General features: G+C 29.4%; 1 protein-coding gene across 2 annotated transcripts; it reads left to right on the top strand.

Annotated features, from left to right (window-relative positions):
- The first annotated feature begins 4 nt into the window (after positions 1-4).
- LOC126768814 (pancreatic triacylglycerol lipase-like) lies at positions 5-25020 on the top strand. 2 transcript variants are annotated; one of them, XM_050487158.1, is made up of 15 exons: positions 5-220; positions 19884-20047; positions 20652-20772; positions 20857-21004; positions 21328-21480; positions 21777-21866; positions 21969-22104; positions 22414-22644; positions 22712-22787; positions 22906-23042; positions 23766-23827; positions 23907-23983; positions 24055-24124; positions 24208-24332; positions 24690-25020. In XM_050487158.1, the coding sequence occupies exons 2-15, from the start codon at positions 19900-19902 to the stop codon at positions 24793-24795; spliced, it is 1680 nt and encodes a 559-aa protein (XP_050343115.1). In that variant the 5' UTR covers positions 5-220; positions 19884-19899; the 3' UTR covers positions 24796-25020. The 2 variants fall into 2 exon arrangements, with proteins under 2 accessions (XP_050343115.1, XP_050343114.1); XM_050487157.1 differs by having other exon boundaries at positions 5-224; positions 22432-22644.
- Positions 25021-25766: the final 746 nt, after the last annotated feature.

Raw genomic sequence — 25766 nt, 5'->3', positions numbered from 1 at the left:
AAACGTTACAAAATTACGTGATTCCGATTAAATACCATTTCAATTCAGTGTGTAACTACACTTCAATTTCTCCATTATATATTTAGGTATTATAAAATCAGTTTGGCAACACTCATTTTATTATATACCGTGTTTGTTTCTGTGATTCGTATCAGGTGGGCGATATATCAGAAGAGGAAGACTTGTAGTGGACGTACAAATCAGCTGATTCTGTTTTTAGGTATGTAAGTAATCTAAATATCGTTCTTTTATTACAATCGTAAAATCTTTATAGTTGATCATCTATATTGATCAAATATTTTTAATCTCGACCTCATAAAATTATGAGAAGTTTATTTGCACAAGTTAAGTAGGTACGTAGATATGCGTTATACGTAACGTTGTTAAAAAAATCTAATTGCCTTCTTAATATTTAAAATATATTTCCGTACAAATTAAGTGAACGGTAATAAACGAGACTAGGAAGGAGAATTGTACCTACATTTATTCTAATTACGTATTTATTATAACAATGCATGCATAAATATTTTTCATGAGACATAAAGAAAATCTAATGGAGCGAGGAAGTAGATTTAAATATAACATTCTTACGTTTTATATAAAAAGTTAAATATAAAATTTATTTTATTGCTACTTAAAAAAATGAAACATGACATGACAAAGCAAAACTTATCATTTATTATAAATTTTAAATAAATCGAATGTCGAATATATTATAAAAAACTACAAAAATAAAATATTTAATTTATATTTTAAGTAACTTCTAAAATTATAGATGTCTATCGTGTACGAATTTTAAATTCTTATTACATCACGTGGCAATAAGAATTCAAAACACGCAAAAATTATATATAATAAAAACAGCGTTTGTTCATCCGGTTAAAGTGTTTCTGAGCACAATTAACTTGGCTATTTGTATAATTTAAGGAAATACTTCCGAGTCTGTAACGAAACGTTAGCGTACGTTAACGTAACTACATATATCTACGCGTGATTGCGGACAGCCGTTACTGCTACGTAACAACAAAAACAGAGCATTACGTTATTTATATTCTTTGATGCTACTTAATATTATTTATTGGTGTTTCACATGGCAATTAATATTAACTTGTCAATGAACAAAACATTGTACGAATAAATCAACTTGGATAAGTTCTTGTGTTTGAAGTAGTGTATACAGTTACTAAACCCAAAATAAACCCGTTTGCACTCGCTAACACGTGCCTCGAACACTTGCATAAGTAGCGTTAGATGTGTCATTTTGTTTATTATTCTATTCTTACTAATTAGAGCATAATAAAATATATAATGGGCGAAAGTTAAAACTAACGTCGTAAAAAAGTCACAATGAATATGAAAAATTTAATGCTATAAATATAGAGGAAGGGAGAAATGAATGTAACGTACTATTGAAGAGGAAAACAAATATCAGAATAGAGACGAAGGCTTTAGATACGATATCAAATTGGATTATTATTAAGGATGAACGTCTGGAATTATATAAATTCATGATTTTAAAGTTACTGCAAATATTAAGAATCAATATGAAATCTGTGTTTGGAAACATAATGTACAGTTATCATCAGCTCTATGTCGTCTTTTCCTTATCAGTACAGATAATATAAAAAAAAAATGTAATTCAATATTTTTTGGAGAAGCTTATCACGATCCTTCGTCCGACCTCTTCGGCAGTGCATTCGGCCTTTCCCCGCTAGAGAGATTGATCTCGATGCCTCGCACAAGATCGTCGGTGCATACGGGAATTCATTCCGGCCTCCATTCTCCCCTGGACTGTTTGTCCAAAGAACAAAGAAACGCCTTAAACGTCCGGCCCTAATTTGTCAATATTACAAAATTTTATTTGATTAATTTATCAAATTTCATATTCCTATTACGGTGAATTCATACAGCCCACCCACAACGACAACATATTTTTTTAAAAAACCTTTAAATTGCTAAGTAATACACCAATTACCCTGACTTTGTATCACATTTTCAAAGTAGATGAAAAACATTTTTCTGATAAATTTACTTGTTAAAATTATGAGAACAAATATTTTACAACAAGCACTTAACATCATGCGATCTTATCGTACGTTTGTTTACGTCTTTCTTCCTCATATATTATTTCAAATCTTGTAATATCACCATTCTATTTCAAACAATGTACAAAGAAAAAAACGACTGTGAGACGAATTAATCGAAGTTAATTTACCGTACCTTTAATTAATAATTGTGTTTTCTTTAACAGACAGATATTTGCATTACGGACTTTTCTGTAGATAAAAATTTTTTGTTAAAACTATACGTATATATCTCATCAACGTTTTGGTATATCTGATATGATGTCACCGACGTTCCTCTGAAAAATACACTAACCGCTTTTTGAATACTAGATTGGTAAAAGTAACGATATATAAAATAGTATATATCTATATAATAACCGATACCCTAAACGCTATCATAATTTGAAAGTTCATCATTGTCTTGTATGCGTATTATCTATTGCGTACATCCGAATAAAAATGAAAAGCACACAAACTTACATCTTTGTAACATTAGTTTGCATATATTTTTCCTAGTAACTAGTAATACATGTAGAAGGTAGTTAAACTTGTGGGAACTATTAACACTTTTGTTTAATAATTGTATTGTTGAACAGGCTTACAGACTCATTAATTTTGTATATAATCAAGCTAAGCTTGTTATTATCTAATATTATTGAATAGTTATAATTTCCCTAGGATTAATTACTAGCCAAGTTTAACTTCGGTTCACTTATTAAATAGATCATTGTTTGAATATGAAAGTTAACGTTTTAATTTGTATAATATTATTATTGATTTCCAATTTTTTTAATATAGGCATACTTGTTAATAAGTAATATTTAAGTATATTCTTAAACAAATAATAAATTGCTTGATTGCATATTTAAGTCATATTGCTAAGTATTATCAGATTTTAATTTTTTTTTATAATTTATTAGCTGTTTATTCAAAAAAAAATAATAGCATCAACCACACAATATATCATAAATACATATAAACATCAATTTATATAAAATTTTCTTATATCAAATTTTCTTATATAATTATTGAAAAATAATATCTAGATAAACTTGTATTTTAACTATTCTCCTTCTAATATTTTGATTGTTATAAAGATTACACAATACGTTATCGGAGCCTTGGGTGTCCACTACGAAAGCCTGCGCGTGTTCTGCATTAAGCAAGTTAGTCCATATGACCGGCTACTTGCAACACGCACCGCTTTCTAATCACTAGAACCTTCGAAAATGTGGGAAATTCTGTTAATATTATAAATTCAAAGATTTATCACTAAGTCAATGAATAATTATCTCCTGAAATACAAATTAAATTCGTTAAAACTTGTTATGAAAAGCATTAGCATTATTTGATCAAGTCATATATGAGCGTTTATAAATACTTCAATTTATTATATATAAGATTTGTAATGTTTTATTCGCAATAAGTTAATGTATTTATAGATTCTTAATAAAATACCTACATTTTGTGTAAAGGTAACAGTTACAGTTGGCTTAATGATAAAAATAAATCTACTTTAATTTTTATTTCAAGCTTCGATACGGACCAAAACAAAAATATTACCTCTCGTTATATTATTTCGGTATAAACATTACTTTGACCCTTACAATAAGAAATAAACAAAATATTGTGTAAACAAAGATTTCAATTACGTAAAGACTATTATTAGAAACATTATTGTATTTAATTAAAGTATAAAATTGTGCGTTTGTAATTAACAATTGGATCTGTTTTACGTAATTGAAGACTTAGGAAGTATAATCGTCGTGGTTCCGCATCACTATGTTTTATTATTTAAAAGCCCAGCTTTAAATAGGATAAAAACAACTGTTTTAATGAATAATTTTTAAATACTCTGAAAGACTTACTCTAACCTTTATAAGTAAACGTTACAAAGTAAATTAATAATAGTAATAAACGATAATATAAAGCATTTTCTTTTGATGTTTAAGTATTTACAGATATGGTTTTGATTATTATAATTAAAATACAAACATTTCCGTTTCAAATATATTACAGATACCTTTATAGTTCTTATTTACAAAACTTTAAATCGTTTATAATTAGAAGGCCACCTTATATTTTTTATTTTTAAATGAATAGCAGGAAGTAACAGAACTGAGCGGACGAAATTGTAATAATGTATCATATTTTCAACATATGTACATTAGTATGCGTATCACGCTTAACGTTGGACACATTTGTCTACTCACAGTGTCCTTAGCAAAATCTATGTCTGCTTTTGCAATTCTATTGATAGATGCAGTAAAATATATTGTGTAAACTCATTAAATACAAATCACGTTACATCTTCAGGATACTTTGTCATATACTACTTCTTTATTCATTTATTGCAATCCAATTAACAAATATGAATAAAAATATAAAATACAACAAGTTGTCGTATCGTAAAACAATGATCGCTTTCAGATAACTGGAGTATAGACAATAAATTGTATAATTCGAATGATGTTTAATTGAACAACGGTTTGTATTTGTCGAAATAAACTACTGAAGTAAAAAAAAACGCATGAAATACTGAAAATTCACACAGTTACAACTACTCGTATATACATTACGTACGTGGCGATAAAAGAATAGGAAACACGTATAACAACTAAACACAACAAAGTAAGTTATTACCTCATTACGATTAAGCACATTCACATATTGTCTCAATATCAGATGCCGGTAAACCTCCAGGAAGAGCCAGTGGACTGCAAAGGCTCAGTGTTACACAAGAGTTACATTCGATACGGCAGCACCGCGTTGTGTGTAAATATGTAAAATATTGCACAAGTTTTATGGATTAACATCTCAGTAACTTTGTGTTTCATTTTAGAATGTCTCAATTGCCGAGGCACATTTGATTTATTTTATCGTACATTATTAATGACAAGCCATTATTGAATCATAATAGCATTGTTATTACAAAAAACCATTAGATTTTTTCGTTATCTGACTAAAATAAAAATAGCACCTCAAGAATCATACCATAAGAACTAACAAGCCATTACAAAATAGTGGAAAACGATTTCCACTATACATACCCAATTACACATACAAGCGGCATAAATACGTAAACGAAACGAAACAATATAAGCAAATTAAAATTAACTCTACCTCTCTTAATCTTTGATAATAATTTATTACTGTTTTCATTTTAGAAAATATTTTATATATATAATAAAAAAGTAGCTTAATAGTAATTAGTTAGTTGGATAAGATACGAAAAATACGAAAATCTATATTTTATTCCGACAACAACTTAAAATTAATTTACAGTTATGGTTTTCAAAAGTCCCTTCGCTAAATTGTTTTCTAATTTTACATTTATTTATTTTATAAATCGGCAGCCTGCTAAGTGATTACAACCATTAGCTTTGTAAGAAATGTTACCTATCCCTTACGTCGCCTATGCACCACGAACCTTTCGAACTAACAAGTTAGGTCAATGTAGTAATACTGGTTTACCCACAAAAACACAAAAATACTAAGCACTGCTGTTATGCGATGGAGCATGTGATGAGTGCGTGGTAGCTACACTGATGGGCTTGCACGGAAGCCCTACTACCAAGTAGTAATTTTCATATCTATGATATTACAATTGCTCTTTTTAAAAGGCAATAAATGGTAGCTATATAATGTAATGATGTTAACTGACTGTACTTGTAGAAACAATCATACATGCAAAATATCTAGCGAATAAAATATAAGTAACCTAATGAGTAACCCACCGTGAAATTTGAAAGTTTGTTTGTTTGGTACAGTTTAATGTCTTAACTACTCAACCATCATGCAATTTTGCCAATACTTTGTCACGTGTACAGAGAAAGACATAGGACAGGTACCTAACACCTGTTCCCTGCCCTCACAGGCCTTCACTGTGGGCTATAGTTATAAAATAATAATTTATGCATATATACAAAGTAAACTAACAAATAAACTCGTAATATTTGAACTTCCAAGGAAAACTAATATATTTGGATACAATTTTAACGCTTCGCTTGACTCATTTTATGGCGAGTCAAAGTTCGTTACGCTAAAAGGTTTTATATGCTTAAAATACCGTTAACCTAAATGTTCACCCTATATAGACAACGACCTTGGCGTTGTACTTAACACGTAGCTCGTCAAAATCACAATATATATCTACGATTTACTATCGGCGAACAATATATCATTGTCTTACTACCGCAATTCTATTATTAATACTTACTTTTATTTATTCATCATGTTACTTGATATAGAATATAAAAAACATTACACTCATTACTTGTATTAACTTTATTATAACTTCTAATTTTTTTCCTTTAAAACGCACAAGTATCAAATCCGCCTCGTCTTGAATACAATGATTTTCCCTAAATTCTTCTTTTAAATTAGTTACAAAAATATTTTAAATGCTTTAAATTGTTCAGTAGGTGGGCTGAATCGAACTTCGCTCGGCTCTTAAAATAATTAGTTATATATTTTTATAAACGTAAACTTAAAATGCAAAACTTTATCCAAATACAAAATTTGAGCAAAATCATTACAGCTACATTTGCAAGAATTGCCCATTTAATACTAAAAAATAAATAATAAAATATTTAATATTAATAAAATATTGGGAACAGATTATTGGGCTTATGTCACGTAGGATGCAGAATATACTAAAGAGATTGATGTTTTTTAAATAAAACTAAAATTAAAGTTTGCGTAATAATTTTTTAAATTAATTTAAAGTTAGCTTTAAAGTCACCAATGTTAAAGGTTTGATTTTTTGGATTACATCAGTAATACGATATCACTGAATTCATCATGTATACATCGTTCCAAATAATCCTTTTATAAACGATTTATATTATCTATACTAATATTATAAATGCGAAAGTAACTCTATTTGTTACGCTTTTACAGCTAAACCAATAAACAAATTTTAATGAAATTCGGTACGCAGTAAGCTTGAACCCCAAGGACGGACATAGGCTACTTTTACCTAACACCTGACCTCCCACCCCGTCACACACGGGCGAAGCCGCAGGCGGAAACTATTAAAAAATATATTCGTTACCACACGTGATAATCTATTTATGATTAAATCGAATGAAACATAACAATATTTTTGTAGTCCAAACATTTAGAACGTCACAGCAATTTGCTGTTATGTGGGAAAGACCTCAAAATCGTGGCCTAATGACCGCTACATTACCGACCGACCTCAATTGGTTCTGTGATATAACTGTTGCGTTAGGTTTCAGACCGTCGCGTCGGACTCACATAGTGTTTTGTGACGAAGAATTGCTTTCATTGTTTCCACAACGATGCATAGAAATCATATGTTTATTTCAACATAATCAGTGCTGAAGACGATCTTGGTAAACTTTTGCTTTTTTCTACATACCATCGAAAACCGGTCATAGAATAAATATCAACGCAAACATAGAATGTTTAGCATTCTTTATCACGACAGTATTGACACCGATTAGGATTAAGTAATTCTTAAAAATAACCAAGGGTGTTAGATCCGATGATCTTGCTGGCCCATAAGGACCATGATGTATTTCATATGTAAGATACAAATAAGAGTTTTTAAATGGTTCGCAAAAACAGTATCTATATTACACAGTAAACTTCAATTGTTTTTAAGGCATTTTATTTTAGTTTTCTTTTACTATGGCGTGTAACTCTAAAGAGTTTTTTTTTGTATAGAATAGATAGGCGGACCCGTTTCCCACCTGATGGTAAGTGGTCACCACTACTCAAAGATATTGGTATTGTAAAAAAATATTCGGAACTACGAGTAAGACGTTATGTCCCTCGTGCCTGTATTTTACACTAGTTGACTCACCCTTAAAAGCGATACACAATAATACTGAGTACTGCTGTTTCGCGGTAGAATATTTAATGAAGGGGTGGTACCTACCTAGAAGAGCTTGCACAAAGCCTTACCACCAAAAAAATATAATGTGACGCTGAACGATTGTAGAGTATAAATTAATAAATTTGTTGAAAAAATAAGTTAAAATAACATATAACTTCAAATTATTTCTCAACCAATGTGTTTATTTATTTGAATAAAAAATTGACGAAAATATTATTGATCTCTTTAAGCCTTCAGATGATTGCGTTGATTAATAGAGCACATCGAACATAGCAACGATCGGAGTTTTAGCTCATAGGCTAATTAGGCTACTTGTCTTGCATCAAAACACAAAAGCGATTGATTTACGCAACAAGTTACTTTACGTTTGTACATAATAATTATTTATTAAATGTACATAGGTTTAACTTATAAACATTTGAAAATAAACATGACCCCGGGTTTTAATTTGATATATTAATTGAGTTAAAATATAAGCTGTTGATTATGCATTTTAGCTTGTAAATCAAAAAAAAAACAGCTATCTAAAAATTGACAAATTACTCATTTTTTGTAATAAACAATTCATATTTCGCCACATCTGCTAGTTACAGCTATACTATTAGTTAGTCTAAACATATTTTTTTATTTAAATAAACATATAACAATGCTTGAAGTTAAATAGTTACATCAGAAGTATTTTATAAGAGTTTTCACATTAAATTATGTTTCAGTTATATTATATTGTCACATTATACTGAAGAAACCAATCAATTTTCTATTAACTTTCATCTGGTGTCTGGACTCGATAATTCAATACGTTTTGCGAGAAGCGAAGCTGTCTCGAGAGAAAACAAATACTTTCGCTAAGTGACCCACTATTCTACACATAAATATCTAAAGTTCATTTATTTATTTGTTTTGTAACCAGATGCTGCTGTTCATATTTACCGTATCACACCTGTGACGTATTAAAGTGTATATATAGGTACTCCATTCTGCTGCAACTTATGTAACTGTGCTAGTGTGCAATGGGGAGCCGAGGTCAATGTAATGTTTAATTAGACGTACATATTTACTGACCGACTCGCCTCTTTTCGTGTAACACTTAAGTGATATATCTCGATATTGTTGCATAAATATTAAAAAAAAAATTCATTTTTGACATGTGATGATACCAAATGTACGTTTACATATTTTTCGTCTTATTTTGTAATAATAAATTATAAACAGTTATTATCTTGTATAAGTTTTTCATGTTATTTACAATTATATCGTAACGTAACGTACTACAAACCGTCACTAATTATTATTACCATAATCAAACCAAATGAAATCAAAACTTATGAACAAACTGCTCTAGATTGGTGTCGTGAATTTTTTTTAATAGCTTAGGTTACTATTAGCTTAGGCTTAGCTTATTTTTTTATAGGTATTGCCATTTCCTGTTTTATCATTACAAAACTTATACAATCGTACTTTGAACTATGAATTTGGTCTAAAATATTATATTATTATAAACATTACATCAACAATTACATACTTTCACAAAACACTTGCTATTATAAGACATGCACGCACAATTATACATATTATATAGACGTCTAAACAATAGTCTGCAGAACTGTAGAGTTTATAGTTTTAACGATCTAAGGCATTCTGAGAGAAAATTTCATTAACATAACTGGTTTATATTAAATATTGTTTTTTTTATAATAAGTTATAAAACCTAATAAAATTGTAAAATAATCTACGATGACATTACTTCAAATATAAGTTAGAACATAAACGAATTTACTGAAATATTTAAAATTACGACACCTTGGTATATATTTAAGCACAGACAGTTAAATATAATAAAAATAACTGTTTGTTTTAAGTTAATATGGCTACTTGCTATTCGTTTGTTGTTCGTTTATTTTAGACTACCGCTATTACCGAGTAATTTTTTTATGTATATATCATTATGTATTATGTTAAAATGGCAGATATTAAAGGATTTCCGTCATAAAATTAATTCCAGGCTTGCCAAAACGTGGGTTTTGCTAGTAATTAAATAAACCTCATTTCCTTATTTTTTATATTTGTAAAGCTAGTAGTAGTAGTAGCTTTACTCGAGTTTTAAAGAAAACTTGTCTTTTACCAGTAATGAGTACGCTTACACGGAATAACGGTATTTAAAAGTCCACGAAACTACGTACAGATAAATACATTCTCTTTTTATTTAATTCCCACTTGGCACATGAAATAATAACTCATAAAATATAATGTCTATACTTTATACAACGATGTAAAATATATTTATTTATAAAAAAGTTTCTATCGTACAAACAAACAATATAAAATAATGTCAAAACATAAATACAAAAGTTGCGTTTATCCCTTGAAGAGATTATTTCCTTTTCGGGTAGAGAAGGTAAACAAAATAGACAGAAAAATCAGAAGTAAAAACGTACATACAATACGAATACAAAACAAAAGAGTAAAATTTAATTTCTAGTAGGTCACTAAATGAAAAGTAATAAAGTTGGGTTCGTTCTACATTACTACTTACATATTTACATTTAAACAACTAAAGATTTCTCTTAGCGTTAAATGTGACCTCTACATTAATATTGCATTTCTAAAGAACTAAAGAAGTTTTCTTCTTAAGTTTCAAATTTCACCTTTCAGCGAATAGCAAGTTAACGGGTATTTTTACGAGTATCGCAAATTTTACAGAGTGAATTAAGAGGTATCTTTGTAATGGAGAACAATGGTACAATAAAATAAAATGTTTAGACAATGTCTCGGTCAAATGTACTTTCAATTCTTAAATAATATAATATAGGAAATTCGAGTGCTTATTAAACTAGCCACTTCATATTATTCGGTAAGTATTACTTTTAGTATTATTCCACAGTTTAACGTTTATTGTCACGTCGCTCAACACGTATGTATGTCAAGGAAAATTAACTTTTATATTAAACAAGTATTGATTTGAACACATTGTGGTGTTACACGATAATCTGACTAAGCTGTTAAGTTTCTAATCTGTAAATTATTCTAATAATTTTTAAATTATTTCACTAAAATTCATATCGATGAAACTTTCTCGTTATTATTTTGAAATACACATTTATATAGTTTATCATTAAAATGTTCATAATACCTTGTTTGTATAGTAATCGCAGTGTATCTGTTTATATATATAAAGATTAATATTTTATATTATAAGCTATATAACTAAAAAGTACGGGTAGATTTTGATCGATCATAGTATTACGAGTATCATAGTATTATAGCTATCGGATGCTTTATAGTTAAATTTGTAGTAGGACTTTGTGCAAGAACTCATCGCATATTATATCGCCAAACAGCAATATTTAGTATTTTTGTATTGAGAAATTAATATTTCTTACAAAGCCAATATCTATAAGAATAATAATAATAATAATAATCATTTATTCTCAGACAACAAAAATCTATGAGATGTGGTGACCACTTATCATCAGGTAAACCATTTGTCCATCCGTCTACCTATTATATAATATATATAAATTATAATAGGTAGGTGGATGGGCAAATGGGCTACCTGATGTTTAGTGGTCACCACCGCACAAAAATATAGGTGATGTAAGAAATATTTACCATTCCTCCACATAGCCAATATGCCACCGACCTTAAGAACGAAGATATTATGTCACTTCTGCCTTTAGTTACAATGGCTCACTCAGTCTTCAAACTGGAACACAACAAAAGCAAGAATTTCTGTGTAGCGGTAGAATATCAATATATATGTATAACGTTATCAAAATACTCAAAAACACTATCCCTATGCATTTTCAATAGTCGTTTGATAATACAATTTACTATTACGCTTTTTCATTACCTGATATTACTCAATATTTATAATTAACTATGAGTTTGCGTGGTTTCTTGTTAGAAAATATACCGGTTCATGAGCTTTCAGTGGTAAAGACATATAAAAGTGATAGTGGCAAGTGCACGGTGAAAGTGTGAAGTGCATTAGCCTGAACATAACAGTACTTTGTAAAATACAACATTCTAGGCAAGCTTACAAGTACAAACGTACTTATAAATATTTTTCAGTTAAACTTTTTAACAGAATTTAGACGAGTGTAGTATATTTAAACAGATATTTAAATCTTTCTATTTTTTATTTAGTGGTTTGTATTTAAGTTGCCGCTGCTTGTTGATGCAGAAGATACGAAATAACATTATACATATGCATAGCTCAAGCTGTAGGTTCTACCTATAGCTTGAACCAAAATCTTATTAAGAAAAAATTTATTGTTCTTAAAAAGAATTTATATATTATATATTTTAAATAGATCTTGAATACATACCTAATAGTCTATAATTTATTTTATTAACTTTTCACATAACAAGAGAGATCACATAATGTAGAGATTAAAAACATCAGTTTATATATAAACAATAACTAATTTAATTTTTAAAAATATAATTTATAGATTAAAAAAGTTAATATTTCAGAAGCATACTCCAGTTTTAGAATCAACCGAACGCCTTTCACGGACTTGTTTTACCACTTTCGCTTTATCAAGTTTTAATCAGGTCACACGGCTGTACTAGATTAGGGATTCCGATAAATTTAATATCAAAATTAAAGTTGTAAATGTTAAAATAATATTTTTTTCTGTATTGTAAATAATATATCAAACTAAGCAAATACGTAATTTAATATACGCTTTGCTTTAAAATAATGTCAGATAATCCATATACTATCATATATATATGATAATAATATTACTGAGTCTGAGATCTTATATCAGATTAAATCAGAATGGTTGGCGTTCTAAGAGGGAGGCTTTCGTCCAGCAGTGGATGACAAAAGGCTGAAAAAAAAACAGAATACTATTATCTATAATCTGAGTTATCAGAAACATTTATCTTGTAATCAAAAATTGATAAAAAAGTATTTCCAAAACTATGCCTATGTCAATGCCAAATAAACAAAGCTAAATCATTAACTGGTAGGAGTATAGGAATATATATATACTTAAATATAAACTAAAATATATCTACTGCTCAAATATAATTATAATTAAAAAAAGCGAATTATGCATTTTTATTAGATTACCTAGCAAACAGGTACTCACCGGTTATCAAAAAAATATATTTGACCTTTATTATTAAAGTAATATAAATAGATTGGAATACGTGTATTCATGTCAAGGTTAAAAATAAATATAAACGTAATTTCCGAGAATAACTGTAGTTTTATTCAAGGGAATTACTTTTCAAAATTGCATTTTATCAAATAAATAAAAATAATAAATAAATGTAATACAAAGGTAACACAACAACAACACATTTAAAAGTAATTAAAAATTTGAAGAACAAAAGTCTTTTGTCTTCAAAAAGAAATATTTTAGCTAAATTATCAGCCTTAAAAATCTATCTAAGTATTAAGAGGATTAAATGCTAATAATAAGAAATTAACATTTGTTATATTTAGGTTGCTTTAAAAAATATGAAACATTCGCTTCTTTATATTTAAAAATGCAATACAGTTTTGAAAATGCACTTTTGAATCTCAAACAGGTTTCTTAATCTCAGATAGGATTGTAATAATCAATTTATATAACACAAACTCCAAAAGCACCACAAAAATATACTTAAATCGTAGCGTACGTACTCGTAGCCGCGCGTTGATATCTTTCACTAGGATTACCTAACGTGGATTGTAGAACACGCTAAAATATCTTAACTAACATCATTTATTATAAATTCAGATAATGCGTACTTCACTCGATATTAGAAAGTGCAATATATTAATAAATCAATAATAATTGTTTATTTTGTATAGGTTTTTTTACTCACTATCTAGAGGTAGATATTGTAGAGAAAGACAATTAAAAAATTATTGAAATATTAAAACACAACTGTTGAAATTATGAATTGCCAAAAAAGTTGTTGAACATGAGAAATGTTTTTCAACTACTTTTCGTAAAAGGAAGAATTGTTTTATCCTTAATACATGTTATATTAATCACTTCATCGAAGATAAGTATTATTAGAATTTAAAGTATATTATCCCATTTTATTAAATGTGACAAAAATGGGAAAATGGTTTAAGAATATAATCTTAATTTTTTGTGTTTTGTATAACTAAAATATTTACTTACGTTTTTTGTCTTTGTTGAAATATTTCATGTATCTAACGAACTCAATATAAATAATAGCTTATAGCAAATAAGTTTATTTAGATTACCTATACTCATACCACTTAGACTTCGTTTTAAATATACAGACCAAATGTGAAGAACTATTTTATTTTATTGTTTTAAGCATGTTTTAAAACAGTCAAAAAGAAATATATCGTACATCGAAAAAAAAAGTGTTTAGAGTATTATAAAATTCCTTTTCGTGGAATTAATTATATGCTCATTCAAATAAATCCTAATATTTTTAATGAGAATGGTAACTGAATTTCATTTGTTTCTTATTAATAATATATATTAAGAATTCTTAGAAATACAGGCAACTCTTAATAATTACTTTTAGTATAGTCGTATACTAATGATGATTTTTACCTTAAAAGGGCTCATATAAATGACAAGGACACTCCAATTTTAAAAATAAACCGATCTTATTTCACGGGCTTGTACGATTAAACTATAATAATATAATACAATACAGTATATATATTATTTATACTTACTTATATTGCACTTTTACAAGTGTGAACATTCTGTAGTTGACAGTTGAAGATATTTCTTAATACAATTCAATTCTTTGCTAAGTGCTTTACAATGAAAGACAGAGAAAAAATATTTTATGATTAAGAAACTCCAAGTACCGACACAACCGACAGTCGATAATCGCCTTGAGTCGAGGTGCATCTGTGTTTGAACAAACGAATCCGAATTGCGTACCTCAACACTTAGCAGTACCTTATAGACCTTAGGGTATGTAAATTCAAAACTTTTCATTAAATTATTTTCATAGTGAATTCTGGAACAATCTATGATTTTCATTATAGATTCGCGACACCCCTTGTCGCGAATCTATAATGAAAATATATAATCTTTTTTAATATCAGTGAATTCCTTCTTCTTGCCAAAGTCTCGATAATTACACCGTAATTTTGGTAGGTAAGACATATTAAGGAAGAACTGAGCATCGCATCAAATCGCATGGAATATGTAAATCTAAGGTTTTTTTATATCTGTCTACTTTGGTTTGAATTTGGATGGAAATATATGTATAAGCCCACTAAGCGCAGATGTACTGCGCTATTTGTTCTCTTCTTACAAAATAGTATATAACATGAATCTAAGTAGGCTAACATTTTTATGGGTTTTATAGCTCTCCGTGCGGTGTGCAACGATTTATCTTATTTATTACCTCGGTTTAATACCCGTTCATATATACTCTAGATAGGTATAAATTAGATTTCTACGTTCGTACGTTATACATGGATAGACTAACAATCCGTACTTGTGTATCTACAAACTCTTTAATAAAACTAGAGTAGTATGTATAAAATACTTTTCATATATACTATTTTAAAGTTTCAACCCTAAAAAAATATTATATTTTTATATTTTATCGTTCACAGACGTAAGCAAACAATTACAAAATTCTTTAGATATTTGAAATTTTGGCCTGTATAATGTATTTTATGATAATATACATTATTGTATGATTAATCGAATTCAGCATCAATTATGGGAAGGCGGATGGTTTGAATTAAATAATTGAGTTAAATCAATGCAACATTCACGATTCTATAATTGAAAATATTCGAACCGAAACAGCCTGTGAATGTCCCACTGCTGGGCTAAAGGCCTCCTCTCCTCATTTTGAGGAGAAGGTCTGGAGCTTATTCCACCACGCTGCTCCAATGCGGGTTGGTGGTTGAATATATTGCAGAGTCTATATTAAAAAATGCAGACACGGACATTATATATGGTAATAAATTTGGTATTAGTTGTCTCAATTAGTTTAGTCCAGTAACTTTGAAAAACATTTTTTTTGTGAATTACGTTACATTACAAAAAAATTCATAAGGTTAAATATAATTCTATGTCATACGACACCTTAGCATAAATGTAAATATTTAATTTCAACAAACACTAATTTGAATATATTATTTGTTTCGACAGAGACAGACATTTGTATAAGTAAACAAAACTGATAACCAATACGACATTTTTTGCCCTGTTATATAGAGGTAGTACTATTTATAGATATGTGATTTTTTATTAAGAACAAAAATATACCATACATAAATATATTTCATATCATGTCTAAGTTTATGACATAATTGTAATTAATTTATTAATTAACTTTTAATTTTAAAAATTAAAATTAGTACAAACAACTACGTATTTGTATTTTTTTAATTAACATAGTATATTAATAAGAAAGTTAAGATTTAAACTTAATTTTGTAACTGTTCAGGTGGCAAAAAGCATGACAATTTATCTGTTAGCATAAACCGGTAAGTTGGATCAGAACCGGTCCTAAATGTGGAGTAGGTTCGATACCATTTCCAGAGCATCAGCAACATCCATAATTCACCTACTTGTAATTCCGTCAGTACAATCTGGCATTTAGCATGCTGATCTAGATTATATACATTTGATACAATTGCAGGAATATATAAAGCATATACTTGTACTAGTAAATATAACAAGAAAGTAGTATGTATGTAGTCATGTTTAATCGTTGACAAAAATCGAATAGGTAAATATTATTTGTTAACTAAATGAAATACATTTTCCTCAAAATCTCAAGTATGAAAATTAAACTACATAGTGTCTATTATATCATCCTTTTAATACCAGAGTCGCATTAAGTCACGTCGATTACATAAAGGCCGCACGAACAATTACTTGCGACACACACACCGTAATTAACCTGAAGTAAAATTGTAAATTCTGTACAAATGAGGTTAGACTGTTACATACAACTACAACACAAGTCGGTGACAATTGTAATTAGTATCGTCAATGACACTGACGAGTATCTACCATGAGCGCTTACATGCAATAAACTATTGACAGGTAGCATCTAATAAATGGTACCAACACTCGAATTATAATTGACCTAACTTTAAACCATAATTTACCTAATACATAGTTAAGTTATATCAGACATCGACATTGCGTCACATAGAAAACACTTCCGTACTTCGTAATTGGAAAAGGTTTTTTTTTTCATGATTGTATGATGATTTGTGCCTCTTCAAATAACTTACATTCACTGGTCTAGGTTATCTCGACAGAATTGGCCAGTTTGCTTGTAAATAGTGAAAGTTATATCGGTATCTAAAATTGCCATCAGGCAATAATCACTTACGATACAATAAATTTATTCAGTAACAGTTCAAAATTATAATTTGTAAGTGAATTGGTCTTTTAATAACGTTTAAGCGGTATTTAATTAATCGAAAAATGTAAAAATGCACTGCTAAGCTAAGTTAGATATGGATTTAAAGATTCTCTAAGACCATTAAATGGCTTAAAAAAAACTAATAATAAAATAAAAAAATATATTAAATAAAAATATAAAATATAATTGTTTTAAACTAGGTGAAATTATTTAAAATTGTTTTATAAGCATATATAACGCTATTTATAATTTAATATTCAATGTTTTATTTATCAATAGATCCAATAGCTGAAGCCAAAGAGTACAAACAAACTTTTGTCTATAAATATGTAATCACATAGGATATAAAATCATTAAAACTTAACTGCCCTCTACTTTACTATTACGAGTATATTATAATCTCTAAATTCACCATAAGGACAATCATGAGGTTTCACCTGAATTATTATCACGTCAAAAAAATTAAAGACCAATTTTTCAAATCGCCATTTAACTTCTACCAGCATCAAATGAATTAAAGCGTCGTTTTGACAAATTTTACTGGTGATTAAAAAACCGGTCAAAAAAATTATTTCTATCTTTAACCGTCACTATAAGATATGTTTTCCTCTTACATTGTCATTGTGCCGCCGATTACTGGATTTAAACAGTGTTACCCCTTGCTCCTTTAATAATTGCATTGGCGTACTCACTACGCCTCTATTGCAACAAAGTATGCTGTTTAGCGATAGAATAGCCTAAAGGCTTGCATAACATAATTTAAAATATAATAAATATAATTTAAAATATATTGGTATACCACAAAAATCTAGGACCAAACATGGAAAATAAACGGTGCTTAGGTATATAATTATGTATGTTTTAAATTACAAACGTGTACACAAACATAAAAAGTTCAATAATTTTTTTGATTCCTACACTTCATATATTTGAACTCGAGAAATTATAAACAAATTCTCACGTTCATAGTCTCGATTGTATCAACATTCGTTATTGCTGTAATAGCAATTATGACTACTTAAACTTTCACTGTAAAACAAAAGCAGATAATGGAGACAAGCTGTGAAAACACGAGACGAGCGTTCACAATACCTCAGGATGTCACGTTAAGTAGTTATAATTAGTTATAACTAGTATTTCTTTTCAAATCAATTAATAATATACGTAAATTTTTTTTTTTTTTATAGATAGGCGGACGAGCATATGGGCCACCTGATGGTAAGTGGTCACCAACGCTCTTAGACATTGGCATTGTAAGAAATGTCAACCATCGTTTACATATCCAATGCGCCACCAACCTTGGGAACTACGATTTTATGTCCCTTGTGCCTGTAATTACACTGGCTCACTCACCCTTCAAACCGGAACACAACAATATCAAGTATTGCTGTTTTGCGGTAGAATATCTGATGAGTGGGTGGTACCTACCCAGACGAGCTTGCACAAAGCCCTACCACCAGTAATATTTTTTTAATAATATACGTAAATATTTTTTATCCTCTAGACCGATTTCGGCCACGGCGGCCAATCTGAAGATAGATTACCTAATTGTGCTAGACATATTATAGTGCAAAAGTGTGTGTGTAAACACAGGTGCACTCTCTATTCCCTAACACACATGATCCGATGGAACAGCAATTCGACACGACCGGAAAGAGTTTAGGCGCAGGACCAACGGCTTTACGTACTTTTCGAGGCACGAGAGTGCACACACTTCCAACTTCTAGACACCGAGCTGCTACTGAACATTTTCGACAGAAAAACTCAATAACTTTTTATTAGTTTTTATCTCAGTTCGGGGATTTGAACTCAGGAGTATAAGTGAGAAAGTGTAATTTTAAGCGCAAGGAACATATTATGACTGCATGTTGAAAATGCATAATTATATAATGTGACCACTGTTTTTGCTCGTGTGCCTTCCTAATTTAAATAAATACATATTATAAGAAAATTTTTGACCGCATTTCTATTTTCTATTGACAAATTCTTGCATAAAAACTTACACATTGTTTTTAAAAAAACAAAAAACTACTTTGTGAACCAAAAATTTTAATTTAAGCATAATAATTAAAATTATTATTATTTGGCTAATATTTGTATGCTTAAAATTTAACATCTAAATAATAATACAACGTACGAGTATTACGTAATAGATATAACACATAACGGCTTCCGCGTGCCACGCTAAATTATCGATGAAAAACGTAGGCAATTATTAGGCTACTATACGCTGAATAAAAAAATCTATTATAACTAGTTTAATTATAGCAACCACCGAGTCAGGTTTTAAACAACTACTCCGGTAAAACTGTTTGGTATATACTTGTCTTATCTTAATTATGAAATTTGCCCAGATTCCACCTTTACAAGGAGAGCCAATATTTACAACGTTATGCAACCCTTAAAAATTAACACTATTTACTACTACTACATATATACATTACAAAACCGATTCATCGATTCAAACCAAGTCATCTGCAACTTGCACTCTCTTTTTAAAATAATGCGTGTATTATATAATAACTACGTGAGTTATATAGCTAGAGATAATCTTTAACTTATTTATAATTTATCTTAATAGTCATCGATATATTTAATGATTTCAGGTGCAATACAAGTATTATGCGAAGGCTTTACCTAACGGACAGGCACTTAAGAGTAATGTTATGGTGCATTTTACTGGTACTGCAACCAGCTTTCGCCGGAATTCTCGACCCTTTCAATTGGGCTCGTTCCGATCGGATTGAAGTGAACATACCATGGTTGCCTTGTAAGTAAAGTGATATTATTATAGATAATTTATGTAGTAATATTTTCACGGTATAATAGTACATAACATAGATAATATAAGATAAAATCATCTCAATATCCCCAAGACACAACGCTCTTTATAAAGCTAGTACTTCTTTTCAATAGATCATGATGTAACATTTGAGTTATTTTATCATGGGTACTTATGTCCAAATGTATACCATACGTAAATATGTTAATCTTTATATAAGGATGTCATTTCATACTCCATTTGGTAAATTGGTTCAGTGCTTCGTATGTAATAGAAATAAAGCAATATAAAAAAGGCGAAAAATGAAAAAAACAGAAAACAAAGTTTATCAATGTATCACGAACGAACGCTGCGGTTAGGAAGAAGGGCCCTCTATCAAATTTTGATACAGGGCAAAACAAGAGAAAGCTACTAATTTCAGAGACATAAATTCAACAATTTAATAAAGTAAAACAATACTTCTATAAACATACAAGAAAGAAAAAGAAAATCCCTTTAATTTTATACTAAAAGAGTAATAATTGAACGTACAGTCGTGTTCTTCTGGAGTACTAATATAAAATATTCTCATTGCATATTTCATTCATTTTAGTTGAAAATGAAACAAGATGTTACGACGAATTGGGTTGCCTAAATATAACCCGTAGTTGGTATCATCTTATTCACCGACCATTTAATGTCTTCCCATTGCCTAGAGTCGTCATTAACACCAGGTAAAATAAAAAAAGTAATTAATAATTAAAACGGGCTATTTTATTATAATTTTCAAGCATATCTTATAACCAGAACATTTACAGATTCATCTTATATACGAAAAAGAATCCAACTGATGGCCAAATACTAAACGTAAATGCTAACAAAACTATAGCGAAATCAAACTTTAGTCCTCAACGCCTGACTAAAATGATTATTCACGGGTTCATTGACACGCCGCTCTCTAATTGGGTAAGTATTCAATTATATTTTACTTCATCTGACATTTATACACAAATTATATATTTTATAATTCCAAGCACATCATAAGAGATATTTTTGTAACTGCAATCTGTAACTTAGATTCGTGTCCGTGGCTACTGTTAGAAATAGCAGTTTTTATTAAATGGTCGTTACATAACGTCTAGCCAAAGTATTTTGCTTGCGTGCAGTGCCATTTTACTACGGTCTTATTGTAAATTAAATGTTCGAAAAATGTCACCATTTATTTATACGAATCTATCCATGTACAAGAAATAATTATAAGAAATTTATTTTTGATATTATTCTTACAGGTTAGCGAGATGAAAGATGAATTGGTGAAAGCAGGTGACTTTAATGTGGTCGTAGTGGACTGGGCCGGAGGTAGTCTACCACTTTACACACAGGCCACCGCGAATACAAGGCTAGTAGGTCTCGAAGTTGCACACTTTGTGAACACATTGCAGGTAAATAAATATTGCTTACATTCATACAAAAAACACGGAGTGCTAATAATCTAAGTTTAAAGGCCAAAAACATTTACAACTTTAAATCCTTTCGACATAATTACTTTTTTATATTTATCGACTTTCTCATATATCCTAAAAAATTTATTATTGGATACGTAATAATTTAATAAAATAATTAATAACGCTTATTTTAAATAAATAATTTATAGTCATTAAACATCATCGTCAAACTTTATATAAAATAAAATAATATTTTTATTTGTATTTTAAAATACGCCATTAAATAATTCTAGAAAGAACATGGACTCAATCCACTAGATGTGCATATCATAGGTCATTCACTAGGCGCGCACACGGCAGGCTACGCTGGAGAGAAAATCCAGGTTCGTATTAATACAACTAAATATAAAAATGATACTTTATTAATATTTCTTTTTTGTGTTTCTATCGTCATATTGTCTTTGATTTAGCTGTTAATATTTTAGGACTTAGGAAGAATTACCGGACTCGATCCGGCCGAGCCTTACTTTCAAGGAATGCCAACCCACGTTAGGCTGGACCCTACAGATGCTCAACTAGTAGATGTTATACACACAGATGGAAAAAGCATTTTTCTTTTAGGTAAAAAGTGAACGTAAATACATCTTCATTTACCACCTCTATGCTTTTAAATCCGCACAATAACTTTTGTACATATAATACCACATCATTAACATCAAACTCTTACTGTTTAATCTACGTAAAGCTTATTGCTTTTCTATAATTACTAAGATTACATACTAACACTTTCATTTTTTTTTGTACATATTTATGCTATTCAGCTGATTCATGTGTCATTCCATTGTATATATTATAAATATTTATTTATATTATTATATATATCGCTATTTACTAATTTTTTCGACGTGTTTTATTCCACGCGTGCGACAGATTTTGTATTTATGGCAGGATACGGAATGTCGCAACCGGTGGGTCACCTGGATTTCTACCCGAACAATGGAAAAGAGCAACCGGGTTGTGACTTAACTGAAGGACCGCTAATTCCACTTACCTTGGTAAAACAGGGGCTAGAGGAAGCTTCTAGAGTTCTTGTTGCATGCAACCATGTCCGAGCTATTAAGCTCTTTACAGAATCTATCAATGGAAAATGTCCTTATATCGGTAAGATTTATATAAATGTACTTTGTTATTCAAAACGAATTATTTCTAATCCCTCTGGACTTTTTAGGACATCAGTGCCCGTCGTATCAACATTTCGTATCAGGAAAGTGTTTCCATTGTGGTCATGGTTGTGCTATAATGGGGTAAGTGGAGAATATTTTCAGTAATAAATCTTATAATATATCCTAACTAAAACGAATACGGCTCATTCGAACGAGTCTCATTAATATCTCTACAAATATACCTATCATTATATTTTAGATTTCATGCAGATAGTTCGCCTGGTTTAATTACAAATAAAAATAATCAAACAGAAAACGAAGTTTATCCCTCTGAAGAACAAGATACAATTGGTGCGAAATATTATCTTAGTACGGGGAAGGAACTGCCATTTTGTCGTAAGTATAACCGAAAAATTTTAAGCGATTTTTTAAGAACGTGTATAAGTGAGAAAAATACAGTATATATAAATAAGATTGTATAGTTACTTCTTTACAATATGTAAGTTTAATAAAATAATTATAATGTTAGTTGTACGAGCAACAGAAGCAACCAAATATGAAACATAAGCAACCAAATTTCTATTGTTTTAAATTTGGTCTAAACAGAAACGGGGCTTAAATCTCTGGGTACATCAATAAGACATTGTTGTTATTTTTCTGTCATTTTTACATACATACATACAGTTGGTTGTATTTAAGGACGGAAAAGACCTAGAGCCGTTGGTCGTAGAATTACGATAGCAAGGGAATAGAATGCATATGTGTATACGCAAACATAATGCACAAGCATTATAATATGTACTGAGCACTTTGGCTAGTCTAACATGAGAATAACCACAGTGCTCAATATCAATCAGAAGAACATCAAATAGTCAAATATAGGACAGCTTAATGGATTAACATATTAATATAGGATTTAATAATCAATTTTAACTTTTTTAACAATTTTTACTAATTATAAGTCAGCAATGATTAGTGACGTAAATATTTGTTATGCTTTCAGGGGTTATGCTTTTAATAAAGTGTAGTTTCTTGTAAGAACAAAACTATATTATGCAATTTTACATGGATACATAATATACTATGTGACTAACATAATTTTTTTACTAAAAATTTTAGAGCGCCATTACAAGGTAGTCGTCCATTTGGCGAACCCTAAAGGTGCAGAATCATGGGTGCAGGTAAATAAAATTTATATATTCACTGTATTCATATTTTTTATCAGCTTAATGTAAAAAAATACTATTTTTATTTCCGCAGGGTTTTTTGAAAGTAACGCTATTATCTGATAGAGGAGTTATAAGAGGAATGGATCTCACTCCAAACAACTACGTAAAGTAATGAAGTCACTTCTTGCTACGATTCTTTGTTTTTAAACGATTTGTTTAAATTAATTTTACTGTTACAGATTAGAACATGGAACGTCGTACACAACTGTAGTTACGAATCCTATGGATTTAGGCGGAAAAGTTAGAAAAGTACGTTTATTATAATTTTAGTGTTAGAATATATTTTTTGTATCGAAGAAATTATATATAATAAAAAACTTTTTTTTAAACAGGTGGAGTTGTCGTGGGAGTACGATATGAATGTACTAGAGCCGCGATCACTTTGCATTTTATGGTGTAATGACCGCCTTTACGTCAAATCTGTCCTTGTCGATCAGATGGAACTACCGAGCAGAGGGTAATTTTGAACACATATTAATTTAACTTAATATATTTTTTCTGAACCTCAAACGCAAGGCGACATGGTATATTATATCCAGAGGACAACTCTACTATCAAATTGTCACTTAATCGCAATCGAATCTAAATGTAATCCCTGCAGTTTTCCTATTTTATTATTATAATCCAATGATCGAATTATGTTAGGTCAAAGTTGTTTCTAAATTGAAATGGAAACACACCCTAACCGAAATTTTACCTAACAGAAATTAGTAGAATTTTCCCCTAGTTACAATTCAGCTGAGATTTATTTTTGTGAACAATAGAATCAGGAAGGTACCGTAAATCTTAAATATATATTTTTTTCTTTTTTTAGTAAACGAAATGTTGACTTCAGCAGTAAGCTGTGTACCCCAAAACGGGAATTCGCCGAAATACCCAATCGAGGCTCCGCAAGTTTCTACGACAACTGCAACAGTTAGTCGTGCCATACGTTTGAATGTTCTATAATTGAACGGGACATGTGTTACTGTATGGAAACTTTATGGGAACATCATTTTATTGGCAAAGCCTTAAAAGGTTGTGATGTTAAAATTCCCAGTGATATTATTGCAGGCTGAACATTCATATTTTCAAATAAAACATATGTGTACATAGTACATATAGATTTTAGACAAAAAAAATTATCACATTAATGGTAAAAAGTACTGACTTCGTATTATTTAAAAAACAAAAGAGATGTATATTTATTTAATATATAATATTAAGTATCACTGAACCAAATAGGTGACACTATGTATTTATATAACTTATTTATACATTAAACGTTTAAAGGAAACCACCATGTAAATTTTTAGGAATTAGGTATATAACAGTTTGTAAATTACTCGACATTGTAATGTAAAAATGCAAATGCTTTGAGCATTTATTATTTAATCATCGTGTAATTCTAAATATGCACTCAACAAAATCTTGTTTTGTTTTTATATTCCGCTGTAAATAATCATTTTGTAAATATTATATATTTTATTATATTTAATTTTTAAGTACCTAATGTAAGAAATTATAAAATCGATTTTAAGTCTCGTTAAAGTTAATACTACAAATAAATATTACCTAAATATCTCGTATTGTTTTACTATTTTTAGGACTACTCTATTACCTATGCTATTTCTTTAAATGATTACCCACCATATTTTCACTGAATCACGTAAAAGATATAAATGCAAAATTATATTTACATTTTATAATTGAATAAAATATATTTTAAAAAGAAAGGAAAAATCTAAAACAATAATTATTTTTCAAAAATGAGTGGAGAGGAAAAGGGAGGCAGGAAGCTTATAAATAGCAAAATTATGGAAGACTTATTAAATGCTACATAACAATAATTTGACTTTGGCTTGGCCAAAATTCGATATTCGGTCGGACATTAATAATAGGCAAGCAAACG

Source organism: Nymphalis io, chromosome 5, assembly GCF_905147045.1.
Source record: "Nymphalis io chromosome 5, ilAglIoxx1.1, whole genome shotgun sequence".
NCBI lineage: Eukaryota > Metazoa > Arthropoda > Insecta > Lepidoptera > Nymphalidae > Nymphalis > Nymphalis io.
The sequence above is the reverse complement of the archived record's forward strand: the minus strand, read 5'-3'. Positions and strand labels throughout refer to the sequence as shown.